Below are 20102 nucleotides of genomic sequence, written 5' to 3'. Positions count from 1 at the left end.
GTCACAGGGAGAGAAAGCAAGTGGCTTAAAAACACCAGCTGTGACCTTTAGAAAGTTTACCATGATAGATTAGTTAACAACCAGAAAACGTAAAACTAGAGCCCATGTATTTATCTGAAATTAAAAAAAAAATAACATGAAGCTTGCTAAATACTTCATGTTTCAGAAGACAGAAGACCCTACCAACCCTTTTAAAATAAATATTTATTTTAAAAAAGGTTTCTCAGTGATGAATTTTAAGTATTAGTTTAGGAGAGCAGCGTAGGGTAATGTTTTTCAGGTTATTTTAAAAGCATGCCCAATGGCTTGATATAACCTACAAGAATTGAGGAATTCAAAATTCCTCAAAACACCAAGCCGTCAATTATCTGGAGAAATCCTGCAGTCAGCCAGCCTACTATACAGAAAGCTCTCTTCATAAACCCACACTGATGACTCCTTTCCAAAAGTAAGTTGTGCCAGCCAATCGTTTTTGCTCTACTATGTACTAAAGGTGACCTGCACAAGTATCTCATGAGAGCCTTACAATTATACGCTGAATGTCCCCAATAGCAAGGGCAAGAAGGACAATCGGTATACAAGCGAGTACTGCTTATTCCATTATACAAACTGGATCCCACTCTCTGCCACCTCAGCCGACACTACAGCCTAACATCAGTTACAAGGGAAGCCCTGATGGAGCATAAAAGGCAGCCTAGGAGGACGGTGAAGTGAACAAGGGAAGCAACTGGTTATTTTTAGCATATAAAGGTAAATCCAGACTCAGGATTCAGCCTGAGAAACCAAGCTAGACGCCAGGAAGAGGAGAGTAATCCCCCCCACAGACCACCATTGCTGGAGCCAAATGACCAAGCACCTTCAGTGACCTACCAGATTATGGGTGGATGTGGGGGGGTCTCTCCAGCAATGCTCCCCATTCCTCCAGCCTTCACAGTGCTGTACAGCAGCTTGTTCTTATCCTAGCTGTGTACCAGGGTTGCACATCCCCACATCCAGCCACCCTCCTGCACAGTAAAATTGCACCAGTTCAGTCCCCTCAGCTTTATACACTGCTATATGCTCTTAGAGCACAGTTGGGAATACTCCAAGTTAGGAGAAAGTTTATTCATTTTTCTCCACACCCAGCATTCCACAAGGCTCAAAACCATTTAGGTATGCAAGAAATCAGTCTCATGTAAAAAAAAAAAAATTAAAAAAACTCCACCTCCAAATGCTTTAAAATAGCCTTCAAGATCTGACAAATCCTATAAAATATAAGAAATGTAAAGCTGTACCTTGTAAAGTCTGGAGGGACAGGGGTAGTGACAAAAGATGCCATAGGCTTCCTGTGAACCTGCTGAAACATCATCAGGATCTCCGAGCTCTTAGATATCAATTCACTCTTACTGCATGATCGTAGCTGTGCAGAAGAATGCAGATAACACATTTCGGTGTCATTAAAGGCAACAGTATTTTTAAATAAAAAGCATCAATGCAAAAGGTAACAAATAACTTAGGTTGAAAGGGGGAGAGATTACAACGCTGCTCCCAAATCAACATACTTAAATTAGTTAGAATTTTCATTGAAAGGCTATTATATTACAAAAAGCAAAAAACAAGCCAAAAAAAAAAAAAACATTTGTCAATGATAGCAAAACATCTGGAGATGAGACCTGACTGGGCCTTGGCAGGATTAGTTTAACATTACATTACACAATAGAGTGAAATACGCCCACCTACATTAAGACAGGTCTTCTATACTTTGTGCTCTCTTATCATCAGATATACTTGCATGCTAGTTCTTCATCCAACTAATCAAGCAGTATATTATCACAGTAAAAGACTGATGTGGAATGTAAATCTAGCTTCCCTTCCTCAAGTCTAACACACAAAGCCAGAATGTTTTTAGTGTAATAAAGCGTGTCTTTTCAAAATTAGATGACTCAAGTAGTAATAAACACTTCAAGGCAAGAACCTAATCTTTTATGTCCTTTGAACAGCTGATAATATCCTTTTTAACAGGCAAAGCTGTTGCAAAAATACCCAGTTCAAGTCTATGTCTTCATTATAATTGAGACATGAGAACAACATGCCTGAATTAGAAAGCTAAAGTTTGCCACCTTGCTCTGGAGAGAATAATATGTACCTAACAGCAAATACCTTTTGGACATAAATTCAAAAAAAATCTATTATTCCTTAAAAAGAATAGGAAAGCCAAAACCAGTATATGTAATAAAAAGTTCTAGTAAGCTACAGAAGTCTCGTAGATAATACATGTTTCTCTGCTGTTTACCAAGTACTGAGACTCCCGATTACAGGAAACGTAAGTAACGTTAACTTTTTTGCATGACTGCAATGTTGATGACTTGAATTTTATAAAACACAACAAAGTCCTCTGAATTACATGACATACGGAAAATGGTTTTGGAATGAGGTATGAAGAAGAGGACAACAGAAAATATGCCCACATACAGTCTGGAAGAGCACTTGCCAAACTGCACTGGCTGCTGCTACGGACATTAAGGATGGAAAAAAAGGCCTATAAAATGCAAGGGTAGAATCACATTTCCAGAACAGGTGATAAAATGGTTACACTTTAGACAGACATAGACAAAAGGAATACAAGACAGAGGACTTAACTCACGTAAAGGAGAAGTTCCCTACCACTACCCAGAAGCCTTGAAGATCTTCTTCCAGGCTTCATCATGCACAACTTACTATATAGAGGGATTGAGGTGGGGGGGGGGGGGGGGGGGGGGGGGGGGAGAAAAGATTCCTACTTGCCCTGAGCAAGTGAACATTTTCAAGGTGAGGGCAGTCAACCTCTACAATGTAACTTGCACTTTCAAGTTGTTTTTAACCCTTCTGGTTGGAAAGAAAGCCTTCCAACTGTGAAGTGAGCAGGGGTAAGTGTGGAGGGGTGGAAAATGTCAGTGTAATGACATCTTGCTACAGCTGCAGTCAGACAACTCTAGAGTATTTGCCGTGTCGCAATCTGAACAAACCAAATCATTATGCTGTTTTCACATTATTGCTAGTAACTTCTTACTAATTACCTAGTTATTCACAAGGCAAGAGATTACATGAAGAAGAATGTTCTGTCACTTAAAGATGGAAGCCATAAAAAAAATTTGGGGAAGGATTGTGGGATATTTCCAACTGCATCACACACAAAAAAAAAAAAATGTAGTCCTAGCCCATGGATAAATGCATCATATAAAACAAAGAGAAAAACTGATAAGTCTCCTCATCTAGCTTCTAACACTTCCACAATGATTTTTTTCCTAATCACCTGGTGTTCCACTTCCTGCAGGAGGGATTCCAGAAGTTCAGTTTCCTGGGTGAGCGATGTCTTTTGACCTGTTTAAAAGAAAGATCTACTGATGATTTTTCCAATGAAGCCCCTTTCTAGTGATTGTTCTAAAACCTAGTAAGGTAAAGGATTTCTAAATATATCAAGGTTGACGGAGAAGACGTTTTAAAGGAAGTCCACTTTTTTAATTAGAGCTGCAGTGAATGAGTCACCTGAGGTTTAACACAGTAATGAAACATTCCTAATGTCCCAGAAACGACAAAGGGTTTCTGGCAGAAAAGCATTTTGTACTTAAATGAACTTATTCTGATCAATCAAACTTAACTTGAAAAATAATTTTTGATGTTACAAAGTCACATCTTTAAAATAAAGACAATCGAATTACATTGTTTAAATACAATGTTTGCACATTACAAGAGGCATTAGGACTGTAGCAAGACAAAATAGAAAAAGACTCCAATTCAAATGTGTTTGGATACAGGGATTTGCTTTCTCTCTATCAAATATTAATTAATACTTGTAAAGCACTTTGAAGTCCTTAGAGAAAAGCTCTTAAGTGCAAAGCATTATTCTGTACAAGCCAAATAACTAGGGCAATATAAGTGGTTTAATAACTGACCTTCAATCAGTGCATCTCTGAATCAAATGCTGCGATTGATTACAGCATTCAATAAGGGCATGTTTAAGTGCAGTAATGCCTGATACCAACTTAGAAATAGCTTAACTAACATAAAAAAGGCCTTCATTTGGTAATAATTATAGTCTAGATTTCTGTTAAAAACAGTGCATTATGTTTGCTATCATGGCTTATTCTCTTCACACAACATACAAAACATATATGGTAACTGTAAGATTCATGCGTTAAGTAACCCTTTCAGGCATGCAAATTTCAAGCTATTTCTTCTGAACAAAAGCATCCAGGATGAACCTCCAGCATAGCATGATATTTATATTATAGTTGATCATTAGGGAAGTTCCTGTCCCCAGGAGTTTACAATCTACAACAGGAGTGGGCAAAATGTAGCCTGCAGGCCGGATGTAGTCCACCAGGCCATTCTATCTGGCCCATGGTGACCCTAAAAAATTTAGAAAATTAATATTCATCTGCCCCCGGCTGCCTGTAATGCGACCCTCAATGGCTTGCCAAAAACTCAGTAAGCGGCCCTCCGCCTGAAATAATTGCCTGTTCCTGATCTACAAGCCTCATTGTGTATACTGCATGACCAAAACCCTAAGCAGCAGTCTCACCAATCCAAAGAAATTGATATTCCAAATTGGGGTGATTAATATTTAGCTCACTGTGCATTCCTTTGGGTAAGTGAAAGCAAGTACTAGACGGAGAGAATGAAGTAGTTACCCATATGTGTCTGAGGCCAAGCAGAAGGCAGGGGACATTTGCATCTTTATAGACTAACTAAAGCAGATATGTATCACATAAGCTTTTGTAAGTAGAGGGCTTACTTCCATCAGATGCTGTGAAGGGACTGTTTCCACTACAGAGATGTTTTCCCCTTGGGACCAAAAGGACTTGACAGTTTATTCAAAAGATATGCACAGAAGCAAACCCAAGGATTGCACAACAAGATGTTTGCACATATATCCACACATCTCAAACTACTGTACAAGCATCATGTAAGCAAGTGTCCCTGTACTTAGAAGTACCTCCATCCTATTTATAAAAGGAAGAACAGAGGGAAAGGTTATATGATTCGCCCAAGACCAGTAACAGTCTAAAACAAATGCGTGTAGGAGTGCCGATTCTAAATACCCTGCTTTCGCCCTCAGACAATACTGTCTATTTACAGAGACAATGTGCTACTCAGCAGAGAAATCCCATGCTGAAAATTTCTTTAAAAGATAGGTTGGGATACCACAAAGGTAGTAAATTACTGCCATCAGGAAATAACACTTCACGCTTTGCATCTTCAAAGTGTAGCACAACCATTTGTCTTAACAAGGTGGTACACAAACTTCAAGTCACCATACGACAGCCTCTAATGGGATTAAAACGTAGTTATGTCTAACTACAAGTTAGATCACAGTAACCATGCAATTAACAAGAGGCACTACTATATTTAGAAACCTTCTGTCTTCAACTAAAAGCCAGGAAACTGCTGTATGCACAAGCAGCATACAATTCAATGGAAGAAAGAAACATACACACACCCTGCCGTAAGATTTTTTGGCACGTTAGTCTACCTCTTATACTTATATCAGGGCAGACATACCTACCCATTAGTGTTATAAGCTTGTTCTTCAGTTGAGTATCTAACCGAGCAATCATCATCTCTACAGCATTCCTGATTTCCCGAACTCGTTCATCCTTCGCGCTGCGTACTGCCTCTACGTTTCTTTCCTGAAAGAGGGTCCAGGAGTAATATGTGGATAAATGGAGGAGCCCTTTTCTACGAAAGGCATAAAAATAAGCTGTTTTTGAAAGCAACTGAGGAGTAGAACAGGTGTAAATAATTGGCCACAAAATACAAGAAACTGAAGTTGCTGTAGGAAGACTTGTTTTGTTAGTGCGCTATGGAGGTATTTATAACTCGATCTTGTTGAAGCAAGAAAAACAGATTACATTTAAACACATACAATAGTGTACCAACACTACTACAGACAGGTTTAAAACATATTGATCTGGTCATGATTAAAATCCTCATTTTTAAAACATAGCCTATTTTCTAAGTCTAGACAACCAGATTTTTTATTATAGTGAATCACTATTAGCAATTTAAATATATTCACAGTAGAAAACTGAAGTATTTAGGTTTTTATTGAGTACATAAGTGTGCCCCCTGGTGGTGACTGAAGGTCTACAGAATAAAAAGCATTTTTCTCAGAGTGATTTGTCAAAACCAGTCTTGTAAGCATCAAATGCCCCCTTGAAACTACAGTTTATATAGTTTCTTCTATGCAAAACACAACAAGAGTACAATGAAAAGAAATAACTTCCTGGAAACAGCAGCCAAAGCAAAAGGAAAAAGAATAATGTTTAAAGTGCTGAGATTTACAAAGGTACTTTTCCTCCTTGAATCATCCCAAAGCACTTCACAAACCATGTGCACACCCAATACCACCAACGGATCTTGGTCATCTTGGGTGGGAAGCAGGGCTAATCAACCCGCACACACTGGAAACCAACTGAAGGGAGCAAAGTATGGCAAGGAACAACAGGCAAACCTCTTTTCTAACTTTAGGGGACTGCATGCTTAGGGGCAACCAACATGGGTTTGTCAGTGGCAGGTCCTGTCAGACCAACCTGGTGGCCTTTTACGATCAGATCACCAGATCATTAGATGCAGGGGTAGCAGTGGATATAGTCTTCCTGGACTTTCGGAAGGCTTTCGACACCGTCTCTCACCCTGTTCTCATCAAGAAACTGGGGGACTGCGGGGTCGACACCCACAAATGGGTCACCAACTGGCTGGAGGGCCGCACCCAGAGAGTGGTAGTGGATGGGTCCTACGCAGCCTGGAAGGACGTGGGCAGTGGGGTTCCACAGGGCTCGGTCCTCGGCCCGTGCTGTTCAACATCTTCATCAGTGACTTGGACGAGGGGGTAAAAAGCACCCTGCTCAAATTTGCTGATGACACTAAGAGGTGGGGGGATGTGGGCACCCTAGAAGGAAGCAACAGACTACAATTGGACCTAGACAGGTTACAAGGGTGGGGGGACGAGAATAGGATGGGATTCAACACAGACAAGTGCAAAGAGATGCACCTGGGGGGGGAACAACCGGCACCATACCTACAGGTTGGGGAACTCCCCGCTTGTCAGCACAGAGGTGGAAAAGGATCTTGGGGTCATCGTTGACTCCAAGATGAACATGGGCCGGCTATGTGGGGAGGCAGTCAGGAAGGCCAACCGCACCTTGTCCTGCATCCACAGATGCATCTCAAGCAGGTCCAAGGAGGTGATTCTCCCCCTCTTTGCGGCACTGGTCAGGCCGCAGTTGGAGTACTGCGTCCAGTTCTGGGCGCCGCACTTCAAGAGGGACGTGGACAGCATGGAGAGGGTCCAGAGGAGGCCACTCGCATGATCAGGGGGACAGCAGGGCAGGCCCTACGGGGAGAGGCTATGGGACCTGAACCTGTTCACCTTCCATAAGAGAAGGCTGAGGCGGGGATCTAGTGGCCTGTTATAAACTAGTCAGAGGGGAGCAGCAGGCACTGGGGGAGTCCCTGTTCCCCCAAGCACTGCCAGGAGTGACCAGGAATAACGGTCACAAGCTGGCAGAGAGTAGATTTAGGCTGGATATCAGGAGGCGCTACTTCACAGTCAGGGCGGCTAGGATCTGGAACCACCTTCCAAGAGAAGTGGTGCAGGCTCCTACCCTGGGGGTTTTTGAGAGGAGGCTAGATGAACACCTTGCTGGGGTTGTTTGACCCCAGTACTCTTTCCTGCCATGGCGGGGGGGGGGTCGTCGGACTAGATGATCTACTCAGGTCCCTTCTGACCCTAGAAACTACTACTAAACTAAGAATGTACTGAGGTAGAGCACATGAAACCTTATTTTCATTTTAGTCAAAAGGTTTGTACACTACATTGCACGCTTGCCAGAGAAATCTGACAATAAGGAGGTCTGAATTGTCCTAATGGAATTTAAGTCTGTAATTCCAGAAAACTAGATGCTTCAAGCCTTAATATTACATCAAATACAGCTGGGCAGTTTTTGTTTTGGTACAACTATGCTGTTTAGAAGTGCAACCTTTTCTCCAAATTAGTTATAATATTACAACCACAAGCATAAGCTCATTTGCAGCAGAGCAAGTTACCTTATACCAGTGCAGCCAATTTCCACTTGGAAAGGGAAACAAGCTATCCTGGAACATGACACTTATTTCGGTATGACCTGAGTCATGTTAGAGGGACTGTACCTTACCTACATCAGGTACTAGAGCAGTGGTCTCCAAAGTGGGGTGCGCACGAGGATCCACTGGGGTGCGGGAAGAAAATATTAGAACTTCTATTTAGATGTATATTTATATAGAAAGACATATATTGGGGTGCCTGCTCAACATTTTTTTTTACTGATAGGGGTGCACGATCAAAAAAGTTTGGAGACCACTGTATTAGACGGACAACCTACCTGTTTAGGCAAGCCAGCATCCAGGTGCAGCTATCCCTGCAAGTCTCCCTAGGGGATAAGCTAGCCCTTCACTGAAGGGCTTTCTACAAGACTAACCACACAAAATCCACACAAAGTATGATTTCAAGGGCATGCTGCAGCATATAGCTTCTATCAGGAATTCTCTCTTTTCAATCCATCTCTAACTTCTCTCCTATTACAGATAACCTGAAGACCTCAATCTTACATTTGTTGTGCAGACAAAAAGATGGAAACATTTTCCTGGAGTCATTTCTTACCACTTCTTGCACTAGGCTGATCAGCTCCATGAGTCTCCTTCGAAGCTTTGCTACCTCTTCATTCACTTTTGTGACATGCTGCTCATAAATTTCTGCCAGTGGCTTAAATGTGTGTCCTCCATGCTATTAAAAAACAGAAACAGTAGAACATCCCATTTTACTGCACTGCTATTAAGAGGTGTCTTCTTCCCAGGCCTCATTCATTGGGTTGAAGGTTCCCGAGGAGACTTTTGATAGGAAGTCTGCCTTACACTTCCCTAAGCAACAAAACAGCTCCAGCAGTGCTTCCTGCAAGGACTTATTTGGAAACTAAGCACACATCCAAAAATGAGCATCTACATTTACTGTGCAATGTTTTAACTAGTCAAGCTAGGCAAAAAAATTGTTTGCATGAAAAAGCTATATATTTGTTGACAGTTCAGCTAAAACACTGAACTACATGAAGTGTCTGTCTCACGGAAATAGCTGACTGATAGAGGAGAGTAGGAGACATAAGGACCTTGAGTGCCAGCAGAAGCCCTCTTCCAACTGAAGGTGGAGAGAAGGGATAATGTCAGGTTAAGGGATTGTTAATCTTTTCAATTTCTTACTAACTGGCTCAAGATATCATTTTAAGATCATAATCTAGCTTTTCCTATGATTTATGCTGTTGGCTTTCTATTGCCCAGTTGTTTGGAGAATTCAGATCTATGGTCCATACTTTTGTTTACACGTATTTTTGAGTGTTTAACTTTCAGGTTCTCATGGGCTTGTACAGCACTGCAGTGGTGCTTAAAGAACTTGCAGCACTGAACACATGATCTGAAGACTTAGTACATTTTGGCCTTGTCTCTCTCCTAGAGAAGAGACAATTCTTTCAAAAGGCCATGGAATACAACACAGTGTACCTTCTTCCTACTAAAAAAAAAACTGGATTGGAAAGATAACACACCAAAGCTTTTCAAACTGTTCCCACAGTTACGTTTACATTTAACTTCTTTTCATAACTTTTAAGCCAAAACTGACTTAGTCCCTCTCTTCAATTAGTGCGATTTAGGGAGCTTTGCAGTGGAGTCTAGGATATACTCTGTTAAGAGCTAAGCAAGGAGAAAGCTATTCTAGTTTCCACTCAAATTGGAGAAGGAAGCGGCAGATGGCCATCTCCTTTGTGATATGCTCCGTATAGACATCTTTCCTGACCAGGGAGTGGCCCCCAAGTATCCAAGATTACACTGGTATTAAGCATACAGCAGTAATCATAGTGTTAGGCAAAGGACTCATTCCTTGCGCTAGAAATTTGTTGTTGTTACCTTCAGTTTGTCTACAGTAGTTTTGATCATGAAATATACAAAAAGGGTAATTCTAGCCATGTTCCAACAGCACTTTCCTGCTTTACTACGTTGCATAAAATATTGCCTAGATTAAAGCCAAAATTTACCAGACTCTTGTTTTCCTCTAGCTACAGTATTTGAAAGGCAATTTGAAAATGATAGTAAGAGTCTTGTGTCATAATTACCATTTCTACAACAATTTAAGCACTACAGAGACAGTGGCCCATTTTTCCACATACACATAACATGCTGTGAACCACGTACTCACCATTCCGCCCCAGAGGGCGCACTGGTGGCAAATGCATTTCTTACATGTCCAGCAGAACACACTCAGCTTTTCATGATGATTTTCACACCTGAAAAAAAAAAAAAAAAAAAAACAGTTATGGGAAATTACACACCTGTAAGTATGGTACAAAGCAGGTTTTTCTTCTTGCCATGACTTTTGGGAGCAGAGCAATAAGGTCTAGGGGTGACCAACGGTCTCCAAATAACCATTAGCCAAAATCAGTTGCAAATGACAATTTTTTTAAACAAAGAGGTCTCAGCTCCCATTAGCGATCAAGATCCAAGATACTTGAGAAGCTATTTATCTCTATGTTCCTCCAAGACAACCAAGATGGACAGAATTTGCTGGACCAGGATGTGAATCTTTGGAGTTCAATGACTCGCAAACACTAGGCATCACACTTATACTGTCACCTGGATTAATTTTTTATCCTCCGCATTACAACCTGTCTCTGGCTGTCTTCTGCAATAAGGGCAGGAGCAGTCATTTTAATGTCATCTTCAAGACTGTGCAAGACCTTCCTTGATGCAACTATGTCTCACCGATCTTTATCAAGAGAGTATAGAAAAATGAACATGCAAGGCAAAAAAAAAAAAAAGACTGCATAGAATACAATAAAACTGAATACTCTTAAGTTCATCATTTGCATATCTTTGCTCACATGCAATTAACCATCAGGTAGGTCATATGGGAACCAGGTGCTCAAGTATGAAGCGTTGCTTTTAATAGTGTTGCAGTTTTCATTGGCTCTTTTTTACTACCTTGCTTTTTGGTGAATGGCTGTTCTGTGGTTTTAACCATAGTTGACAAGACTACCACATAACACGTTCTTGAAATGGGCACCAAATGAAACATAAAACACTCAACAACAAAATACAAGATTTGAAAGGCTTAACTGTGTCCAGGAACTACACTGTATTGCTACTGAAACTGAACAAGGGCTCACCTGGTCCAGCTTTTATATTTGCTAGAGAGCAGAGTTCAGAAAATGTCAGCTTTTGTCCCTCCCCAGTTTTTTAAAACTGTAAATGCTCCTGGGTATTAATGCCTTTCACATAAGTTTCTGCTTCAGAGGTAAAATGCACAGAGCAGCAAATGCCATCACCACACCCTTCTTTTTGTGACAGCAGAATTTCAAACCCAGTGGTCAAACAGCATCTATTCCACCCAGGTGCCTGATTGGATTTCTGGAAAAAGCAGATTGTTTTACTTTTATTCTTCCAAGAACTTACAAAATTCTCCATTTTAGGAATTTTTTAAAAATTCAAACACTTCAATGTTTACTCATGTTAGGTTTCACAACATTAGAACGAATAAGAATAGCAACATTAAAGCATCTGAAAGGAAAGAAAAGCTGGACCACTATCATCCCATTTTATAAACGAGTCCATGAGCCCATTCAAACAAACCTGAATGGTGGCTAACTCCAAACTGCCAAACCATAAGGATCTGCACAAGGTCCTTGTTGTGCTCATCATCCGCCACCCACAAATCACCATGAATGGAAATGAGCAATAAAGGAACACCTGTTTTCATTCTTGCCATGTCCTTCTCTCAAAGAATACTGGTGCAAGTGTAATTTTATAAGCTTTTTCTTTTACAACCTAGAGAAACTCTGCTTTTGATACCACTTTCAGGAACTGCCTCCAACCTCTAGAAGTAAGAAAGTCAGTTGCTAACTTCTTGTCACCCTCTGACTGGAATCATGAAGTTCAAAGGGACGTTAAGTGGTAGCGTGAGAGAACTATGCACACCGAGGGGCAGTGGAAGAAGAACAAAACTGACTTCTACTACTTAATTGCACACTCCAGTGTGCCAGTACTTAGGAACTCTAATCCAATTCCTAATTTTAAACAGAGCAGAATTAAATGCCTGCTGTTTTGAAGGTTTCTTGTTTTTTTTTTTTAAATGAAGAGTCTACTTCTACATACTTGTCTTTCTCATTTTCCTCATGCTTGTTAAGATTGCATAGCTGAAGCGTGTCAAGTTGTTGTGTAACCTCCTCTGCCCAACGACAGTTCACAAGTTCCCGTAGCTGAAGTGGGGCTCTGCAAATAGAAATAAATGCCAAAGTTAGATTAAATAATTCAATTTCAGGATCTTAAATACAGTAATGAAACTACTCTTTTCAATTTCACTCAGCTGGGGAAGCGGGGGTTCCTACCTGCCACTGAGAACTTGCTTTTTTAAGCCCTATATTTATGGGATGCATATTGTAAAATCTTGTCCACAAAGCTGCTGTTTCATTGGACACATTACACCATGTCTATTCTCTGACAGATCAGTCACATAGATCTATTGGAAGAGGACAACTTCCACACTGACTGAAATTTACAGGAACTGATCAGCCAGGAGAGGGACTAAGCAAAGAGAGGAGATTCAATAATAGTTATGAGTGGAGCCCTATCCAGTCCCCCCGGCTTGATAATGTAACAGGTAAAAATTACTAAGATTTTAGACAAACTAACAGGAGGAAGGGGGAAGAAATGACCAGGCCAGTGTCTGGATAAATAGGTATATCCTATTAAGAGCAACCTTCAAACAGAAACTCACAATTTTCCATACTATATACTTTCCAAAATAATAACCACTGCAAAACAAACTACATGCATTTCCAGGATATTCCTAATGTATTAAAGTTACCTTACCGACAGTGAGGGCACTGAGCTCTTTGTTCGGTCAGCCAACGCTGAAGAAAAAAAGAAAGATGCGCATTTTAAGACAGTATAAAAAGGTTAAGGAGAGAAGAGTCACACAGGCTAGTCCCTTGTTCTCTTATTTCAACAGAAGTCACTTGTTTCCTGTTTCAACCTGCTACTTTTCCTTATTTACATACAAATAATTCAGTTGCTGAAAGCTATGTTGAATCAAATTTTAAATCATCTCAAAATCCATACAAAAAAGGGGGGGGGAGCATTTGTTTGCTTTGCTTATTTAATAAGTTTTCTGTTAATAAAGGGAGTGCTGAGATATCCACTATTCTGCTAGAAACCAAAGAATGCATACACTTTTGTAGTTATACAAAAGAATATATTAGCAAAAAGGTGCAGTGAGGACAGTGCAGGTATTTCTCTTTGCCTTTGATGCTAGTCTTTGGGGTATCATGTATTCTGACCCTGGCCTAGTTTGATAGCTTTCTTTCAGTAGTTAGCAGAAGCAATAATAATTCAATAGGCCTCACTGGGGGGTTCTGGAAGGCTTCTTACCTGGCTTATCTATGTCTCCCAAAGAACTGCATCAACTCAGTATAACCTGCAAATGCAAACTTCAGCAATTAAGCTGCTTATTTTAGGTCAGCCTCACTACTATGTCAGAGCCTCCCTTCAGCAACAGAGCAACACCAACTCATTTACCTCCCTGATCTGTCATTAGAGTCCTTCATCTATAATGATTATTTGCACAGCTTACAGGTCAGAGGATGATTTTTCTACTTGCCAGTCCTGTAAAGACCACCCTTAGATCAGAAAGTCTTAACTGATCTTGTTTTCTCTTCCACTATCACAAGACAAATTTCCACACTCTAAACCAAACTGAAGCAGCTCACTAATTAAAGTGCCTGGCACTGCAATGCAAAGCATGTATAAAAGTACCCAAAGAATACAGTGAATACACTGAAAGCTCTGAAGCGAAGAAAGAAAAGCACATACATTTGGGTACCCTACAGATTATTAGTTACCGTCGTTATATTTACCGCATACATGCAAATTAGAAGATGAAAATATAACTTACCCGAATACAACTGAAACAACATAGCTTGGAGCAGTGGGGACACAGGCGCGCATCACGCAACTTCTCCATACAAATAAAACATCGGAATACTTCCGCAATGCTCTGCAAAAGTAATTCATGCCACTGTTAAGACGCACACTTGACTGTGTTTCATTTATTCTCCAAGCAACATGCTGGATTTAACTAAAAAGACGCTCTACTTTGAAGAGCTAGGGACAAAGGTACTGCTTATTCACAGACAAACATCATGGCTCATATTTCCCCTTTTCTCCAGGCCATACTGTTCGTTTAATGTCCATTTTAAAGGTTTTACTTCCCCAGGCAGCATTTACTTTGCTCTGCTTTATCCCTTTATTTTTCCATTTGCCTCCTTTTGCAAGGATGAGATACTACACTTGTACCTATACAACATCAAGCAGTTGCCAAGTGATGAGGTACTCTTCACATAGATTTCCACACCTACAAGTTTTACCTCGCTGGCAGTAAGCCTAGTTTAAGAAAATATGTATGTAAATATAATTTACAACTTTACAGAATGTTAATGGGAAGGTACTGAACTAAAAATAATTTAGAGGCAGTATGCTTCCTTTCTTACATTATTCTTTCAAGTCTGAAGTCCACATTTACCCCCTCCTCTCCCAGCAATTTCTTTACTTCTTCCACTTTGCTCAGCTTGGAGAATAAAGTCATGATCTGTCAATAAGCTGGATCTAGAGCAAGTCAAGATTTTGTGAAAATAAGTAAAGAAACAAAAATATTTTGTGCAGGCTGAAATCTCAGTCTCTGTTTCTGAAGGGACAGTAAAACTCCTAGGATCCCAAACAGATATTTGTGAAACCTCAGACCAACAGAAATATCATGAGGTTTTTAGCATACATACACATCTACTGACAACAAGTGTCCTTTACAATGCTCCTCCATGGTTTGAGACCCAAGCTTTACAACACTCTGCCAAAGTGTGAGCACCTGACTGTGAAAGACTAGTTTACTGTTTCCTCCAGCTCAGCTTGAATGACAGAACTTCAGCTACAGCAACATGACATAAAACAATCAAAGAAAATCCTTGTCTCAGTCACAACAATTAACACCAAGCTAAATAAATCACTAGACCTGCAGTAGGCTGCAGATTTGCCCTACTTTAGCATTCTGCAGCATTTGCAGTCTTCAGCTCTTGCAAAGGAAATCTTTCATTTCCCATGTAAATCACTAGCCACCTTCAGGAAAAAGAGATACCTGATCTACAAAGCATATTCATAAAAAAAAAAAATTAGGTCGGTAGATATAAAGTTATTTATATAAAGGTACATGGGGAGGGGCACAAAATATTTCCACATAAACCCATTCTACAGTCCTTTTGTTTCATAAAACGCTTAGGACTTTTTGAAGGGAGAGGAACAATGGCATTTGGCAAACCTAATCAAATCAGTGATCCATCTAGCTCCATATCCTCTCTTTTAAGAGCAGCCAGTACCAGATGAAAATGCAAGACAGCAAAAAAGTAAAGACTAAACACCATAGGTCAGCAACCAGCCTCTGCTCTAAAGCACAAGGGCTGATATATCCTTTCTGAAAATGAATATAAAACTCTTGATCCATAAACTTCTGATTTTTTTAAACCTAAGTACTGGCGCGCTAAGAAATCTTGTGACAATAAACACTAGGGGATAACTACCTACCATCTAATATGAGAAGTGTACACTTACACATTACCTTATTTTCCTGAATTACTTTCATTGTGTCCTGTCTTAGGCCTGTCTACCAGGAAGGTAAATTGCCCAGCATGAAAACTGCTGTTCTGCAACACCTATCCCAGCGTCATTTCCTTAGTTATGCGGCTCAAGTTCCCCATGTAGACAAGCCCTTATTCACTCACCTCCTGTCTACAGCGGGTCATCCTAAACTTTTCATTCTCTCTTTACATTTATTCTTCCATACTTCAAACCATTTGGGCCTCCCAGCTCTGAACAAGGCTGGCTTTTCCAACCAACAAGCATTAAAAGCAGGGTGTGAATTAAGGGGGAGTTGGGAGGGAGCTAAGGCCTCCTCCCATGAGAGATCAGAGCCCCCCATAAGATTTGAATCATAACATGGAAGGCGGGGGGGGGGGGTCCTCTGATCAGATTGCTCCTTCACTTAAGTGGACTTGTTAATCAATGAGCCAGTTTACTCTTTTTTTTTTTTTTTTTGCAGACCACCCCCCTCCCCCAAGAGTCAAAGTGTAATTCCAACTCTAATTAAACGCAAGAGTAGGCGTTTCTTTTTCCTAAACAGAGCCTATGGGCATTTGTACACATGGCTGTGCTGCAGCGCCAGGTGCTTCTGAAAGTGCCTGACTCTGCGACACATGTGGTTGTGCAAGTGGCGAAATGCGTGTCAGTGCTAGGGTGGCATCACAGAGGACATCCCCATTTTCTGCTCCTCTGTCCTCTATCAATACGAAACCCTATGCCTTTATGTCCTCTAGATCTCTCTTCAAGACAGAGAACGTATTTTGTCTTCGAGGGAAAAACAGAGGGCATAAAGGCGTCCGGTTTCGTATCACCAGAGGACACCCGGACTGTCCTCTACAGTGGCCACCTACCAGGGAGGGTTTAAAACGTGCATTTGCCTTCCCGATGCGCCATAAGGCGTGTTATGTCACGGGACGAAACCTCCTGGGATCGACTCAAATGGAGTTGGAGACCCTGCGGACGTCTCGCTTGGGACAAAAGCGAACCCGACAGGGACAGGAGCGGAGTGGCCGTTGGAGACGACAGTCTGGTTTTTGGCTCCTCCACTGATACGAAACCGGACGCATTTTTGTCTTGGACAAGAAAAACAGCGGATGTCAAGCCGTCCAGTTTAGCGTTGATAAAGGACGAAGGGCAGTCGGACTGCCCTCTCCGACGGCCAACCCGCTTGGCGCCAAGAAAGTGACGACGCACTGTTGAATTAAAATGCAGCAGAGACGTTTCAGTTCAAAAATACCACGCTGCCATTTCCTGTGCATGTCTCACGGCTTGCACCCCGCGCGCGGAGGAACCGCATTTGCTCCGACCCGCCCGGACCCCCGGAGCACGGCGGGACGAAAAGGCACGTGTATAAGCACCCCACGTGAAACCAAGCGCGATTTCCAGGCCTGCGCTGCACAAACCCCCGCGCCGGCTCGGGGGCCCTCAGCACCCCTTCCTCCCGGGGGCACTTGCAGGTGTCTCGCCTGTGGCCCCGCCCCCACCCCCACGGGTGTTTCTGACAGGACCCCCGCAACATGGCGGCCGCCGGCTCCCTGAGGGAGCGCCCCGGGCCCCGCGCTCACCTCCACGCTCTGCTCGTCCATGACGGCGGCCCTGCGGGGAGAGGGAGGGAGAGAGAGTGAGAGGGGGGCAGGCGGCCGCTGCTCAACGGCCCGGCTTCCTCCACAGCCCGGTCATGTCCGCGCGGCCCCGCCCCCTCGCAACGCGCATGCGCCGCCGGGGGCGCCCACCCTGGCGCTGCTGCCTGCGGGGGGAGGGGAATTCACGGAAGCTGCGGCAAGGCTGGGTGTTGGGGGCGTTGCTCCCGGGGAGCGTGGTGGAGAGCTGCAGCAGGGCTGCCCAGAGAAGCGGGGGAGTCCCCGTCCTTGGAGGTGTTGAAGACATTTAAAAAAAAAAAAAAAAAAAAAAAAAAAAAAAGGCTTGGGTGGGATGATGCAGTTGAAGCAGAGGTTGGACCGGATGTGACCCCCCTGAGGTCCCTTCCCACCCTCCTCCAAGAAGTGAAGGGGTGCGGGCAGCTTCAAAAAATGGCCCATGGGGTAACTGTGATCTTGCAAGAGGTTGAGAGGTCTTCTGTCACTTCTGTCTGTGCTGCTTGCCCACCTCTGGTTGCAGAAGGGGGAAGGGAGCAGAGGGACGGGTTTCGGCCCTGCTCCAATTCCCCACTAAAGCTGCTTGGGGAACCCCTAGACAGGGGGTTTTGTACCAGGACCCATTTGTAAACACCCATGGCCAGTGTCCCCCGCTCCCGACCAGCTGGCCCATGTGTGTGGGGCAGGGGACTGCCAGCCTGCAAGGGAAAAGCCAAAGTTTCCCTATGTTTTTCTCCTTTAGAAATGGCTCATTGAGCTTTTAAAGTTTTTTCATGACCCTTTCATACATTCGTGTGACCAACTTTTGGGTTGCGACCCTCAGGTTGAGAAACACTGCACTAGAAGGAGCTCCCTCTCCCTCCTTCCTTCTCTCCTGCTCTGAGCAGGGATGGGCTGAGAGTGGGGCCATTGCGGGGAAAGCTGACTGCAAGTGGCAGCTAACAGCTGGATTCCCCTCCCTGCTGGAACCAGCTGTGAACATCTGTTTGTTTCCAGGGATGATTGCAACCCTCAACCCTTCCGGCAAAGCATTTTTAGTTACAGCAGGGACCTGTACTTCTGTCTGCAACCATGTTTTTTCAAGCACTGACTGTAGAGCTGTTTGGCTCTTTGTAGCTGGAGAATCACTTTTATCATGTGATAATTACTTTGCAGGGGGGGTGGGATTAGTTGGCTAATCGCAGGATAAATGTAATTCTATGATTAGCCAGTTAATGGTATAGCAGGGGCCTAGGTGTTTTAAGTAAAACCTTTGAGTTATAGAGCCAGGATAGTGGCTGAGGACATCAGATTGCATTCAAATTTACAAAAGGGCAATCATCTAGCTCTCAAGGTTACAAAAAAAACTCCTCCACAAGGCTTGATTAGCCTCTGACCTGTGGGCCAAATCCAGCTCATGGGAGCCAAGGGATCTAGCCCATTGGGCTCAGCACACATCTAAGGAATCTGGTGGAAGGGGGAGTGGTGGAAATTAACCCTACTACCCCTCCACCACTGCTAAATTTTCAAGCACAGTGGAGCCAGGACAGGCTACTGTTGCATGGGCAATGGGGGTTGGGCCTGGCCCAAGCTGTAGCAGTTTCCACTCAGTAGCCCGGGTCCTGGGAGCTGCATGCGAGCCCTGCATGATAGAGGTGGGCCAGTCTGGCTCTGCCCCTTGCTGCCACATGCAGCTCCTGGAACTGGTGGGAGCCAGGCACTGCTGGCAGGGGCTGTGCGCCATGGGGGAGGGCATGGGAGGGTCCCTACACCACCCTGTCACACCCCACATACTGCCCACCCAAGCTCTGTGCTTCCAGCGTCCCATTGAGCGCAAACCCTGAGCTCTGGGCTCCCACCAGCTCCATGGTCCACCCAGCTACAGCTTCCCTACCTGCTGCCCGGAGCAAGCGCTGCAGCAGGGAGACAAGGAGGAGCCCACTGGAGGCCAGGGAAGCTGAGCAGGTCCTGGGGCAGCTGCAGCAGTGGTCCCACCCAGAAGTGTGCTTGCTGGCTGGGGCTCTCCTGCACGTGAGGGTGGGAGCAAAGCATGCAGGCTGGGTGGGGTACAATTCATTGGTAAGTGCCTGTGGGCCACGTATTTTGCCTGCTCCTGTTCTAGCTACATGGCCAGATCCAGCCCATCAGCCAGATACCACTATCCTAAACCATACAAGGTTAATAAGTCAAATCATGCTATTTTTAAAAATTATCTCTATGTTCTTGGGAGTTCTGACATGGTTTTTAGCGCTTGGAGTTGGTAATACTAACATTTACAGCACACACTTGAAAAAGCACCTCCCTCCACCTACCTGCCAGAGAGAAGGCAACTTGGGATTCTCTGCTGTTCATGCTACAGTTGATGACAATCGCTAGCACCTAAGGCAGTTTAAAGGCAGTTTCCTGCAGCTGTTAACAGAAGCCACATGCACCTCTATATTTCTTTTTTATCCCCCAACCTGAAGGTTTAAGTTTTACTTCCACTTCTAGACCTTCTCTAGGCCATTTTGCTGGATTCAGCTACTTGAGGTATACAGATAGAGGCCAGCCTATTTCTAATCACTACAGAATAGGTGCGTAGCATATACCTTAAAAGACTTTGCAGATAACTGGCAGTTAGTAGTGTGAACATCCGTGGGAGGAATCACAAAGATCATAACTCAGAAGAGAAACCCATAGAAGGCTGCATCTACAGTGTTTGCCAGTGTAGTTATATTAAGAAGCCATCCTCGTGGAGACAACCACAGTTCCTTTGCTTAGGCAACTTATTTAGTTTGGGAAACTGGCAAAAGCTACATTGGCAAGGCCTTT

At 43.1% G+C, this 20102-nt stretch overlaps 1 protein-coding gene across 7 annotated transcripts in view; it reads right to left on the bottom strand.

The window, feature by feature from the left end:
* Positions 1–17557, bottom strand: part of TRIM37 (tripartite motif containing 37) — a 41177-nt gene extending 23620 nt beyond the window's left edge. For 2 of the 7 annotated variants that reach the window (XR_016439006.1, XR_016439005.1), the window contains exons 1-9: positions 17283–17557; positions 13988–14089; positions 12907–12947; positions 12190–12306; positions 10238–10325; positions 8660–8782; positions 5525–5648; positions 3272–3339; positions 1275–1399 (exon numbers count right to left, since the gene is read on the bottom strand). Coding sequence is in view for 5 of the 7 variants with exons in the window: in XM_090026224.1 (XP_089882350.1) it covers positions 1275–1399; positions 3272–3339; positions 5525–5648; positions 8660–8782; positions 10238–10325; positions 12190–12306; positions 12907–12947; positions 13988–14089; positions 17283–17303 (809 nt within the window). In the remaining 2 variants the exon portion in view is untranslated. Of the gene's footprint in view, positions 1–1274; positions 1400–3271; positions 3340–5524; positions 5649–8659; positions 8783–10237; positions 10326–12189; positions 12307–12906; positions 12948–13987; positions 14090–16568; positions 17001–17282 lie in introns of those variants that run through there. The other 5 variants (XM_090026224.1, XM_090026223.1, XM_090026226.1 and 2 more) reach the window with 5 other exon arrangements.
* Between the last annotated feature and the right edge of the window lie 2545 nt (positions 17558–20102).

The sequence above is a fragment of the Crocodylus siamensis genome, chromosome 13, assembly GCF_052110815.1.
Source record: "Crocodylus siamensis isolate JL-2025a chromosome 13, ASM5211081v1, whole genome shotgun sequence".
Lineage (NCBI taxonomy): Eukaryota > Metazoa > Chordata > Crocodylia > Crocodylidae > Crocodylus > Crocodylus siamensis.
Note: the sequence above shows the minus strand (reverse complement) of the source record. Positions and strands in the feature narration are given on the sequence as shown.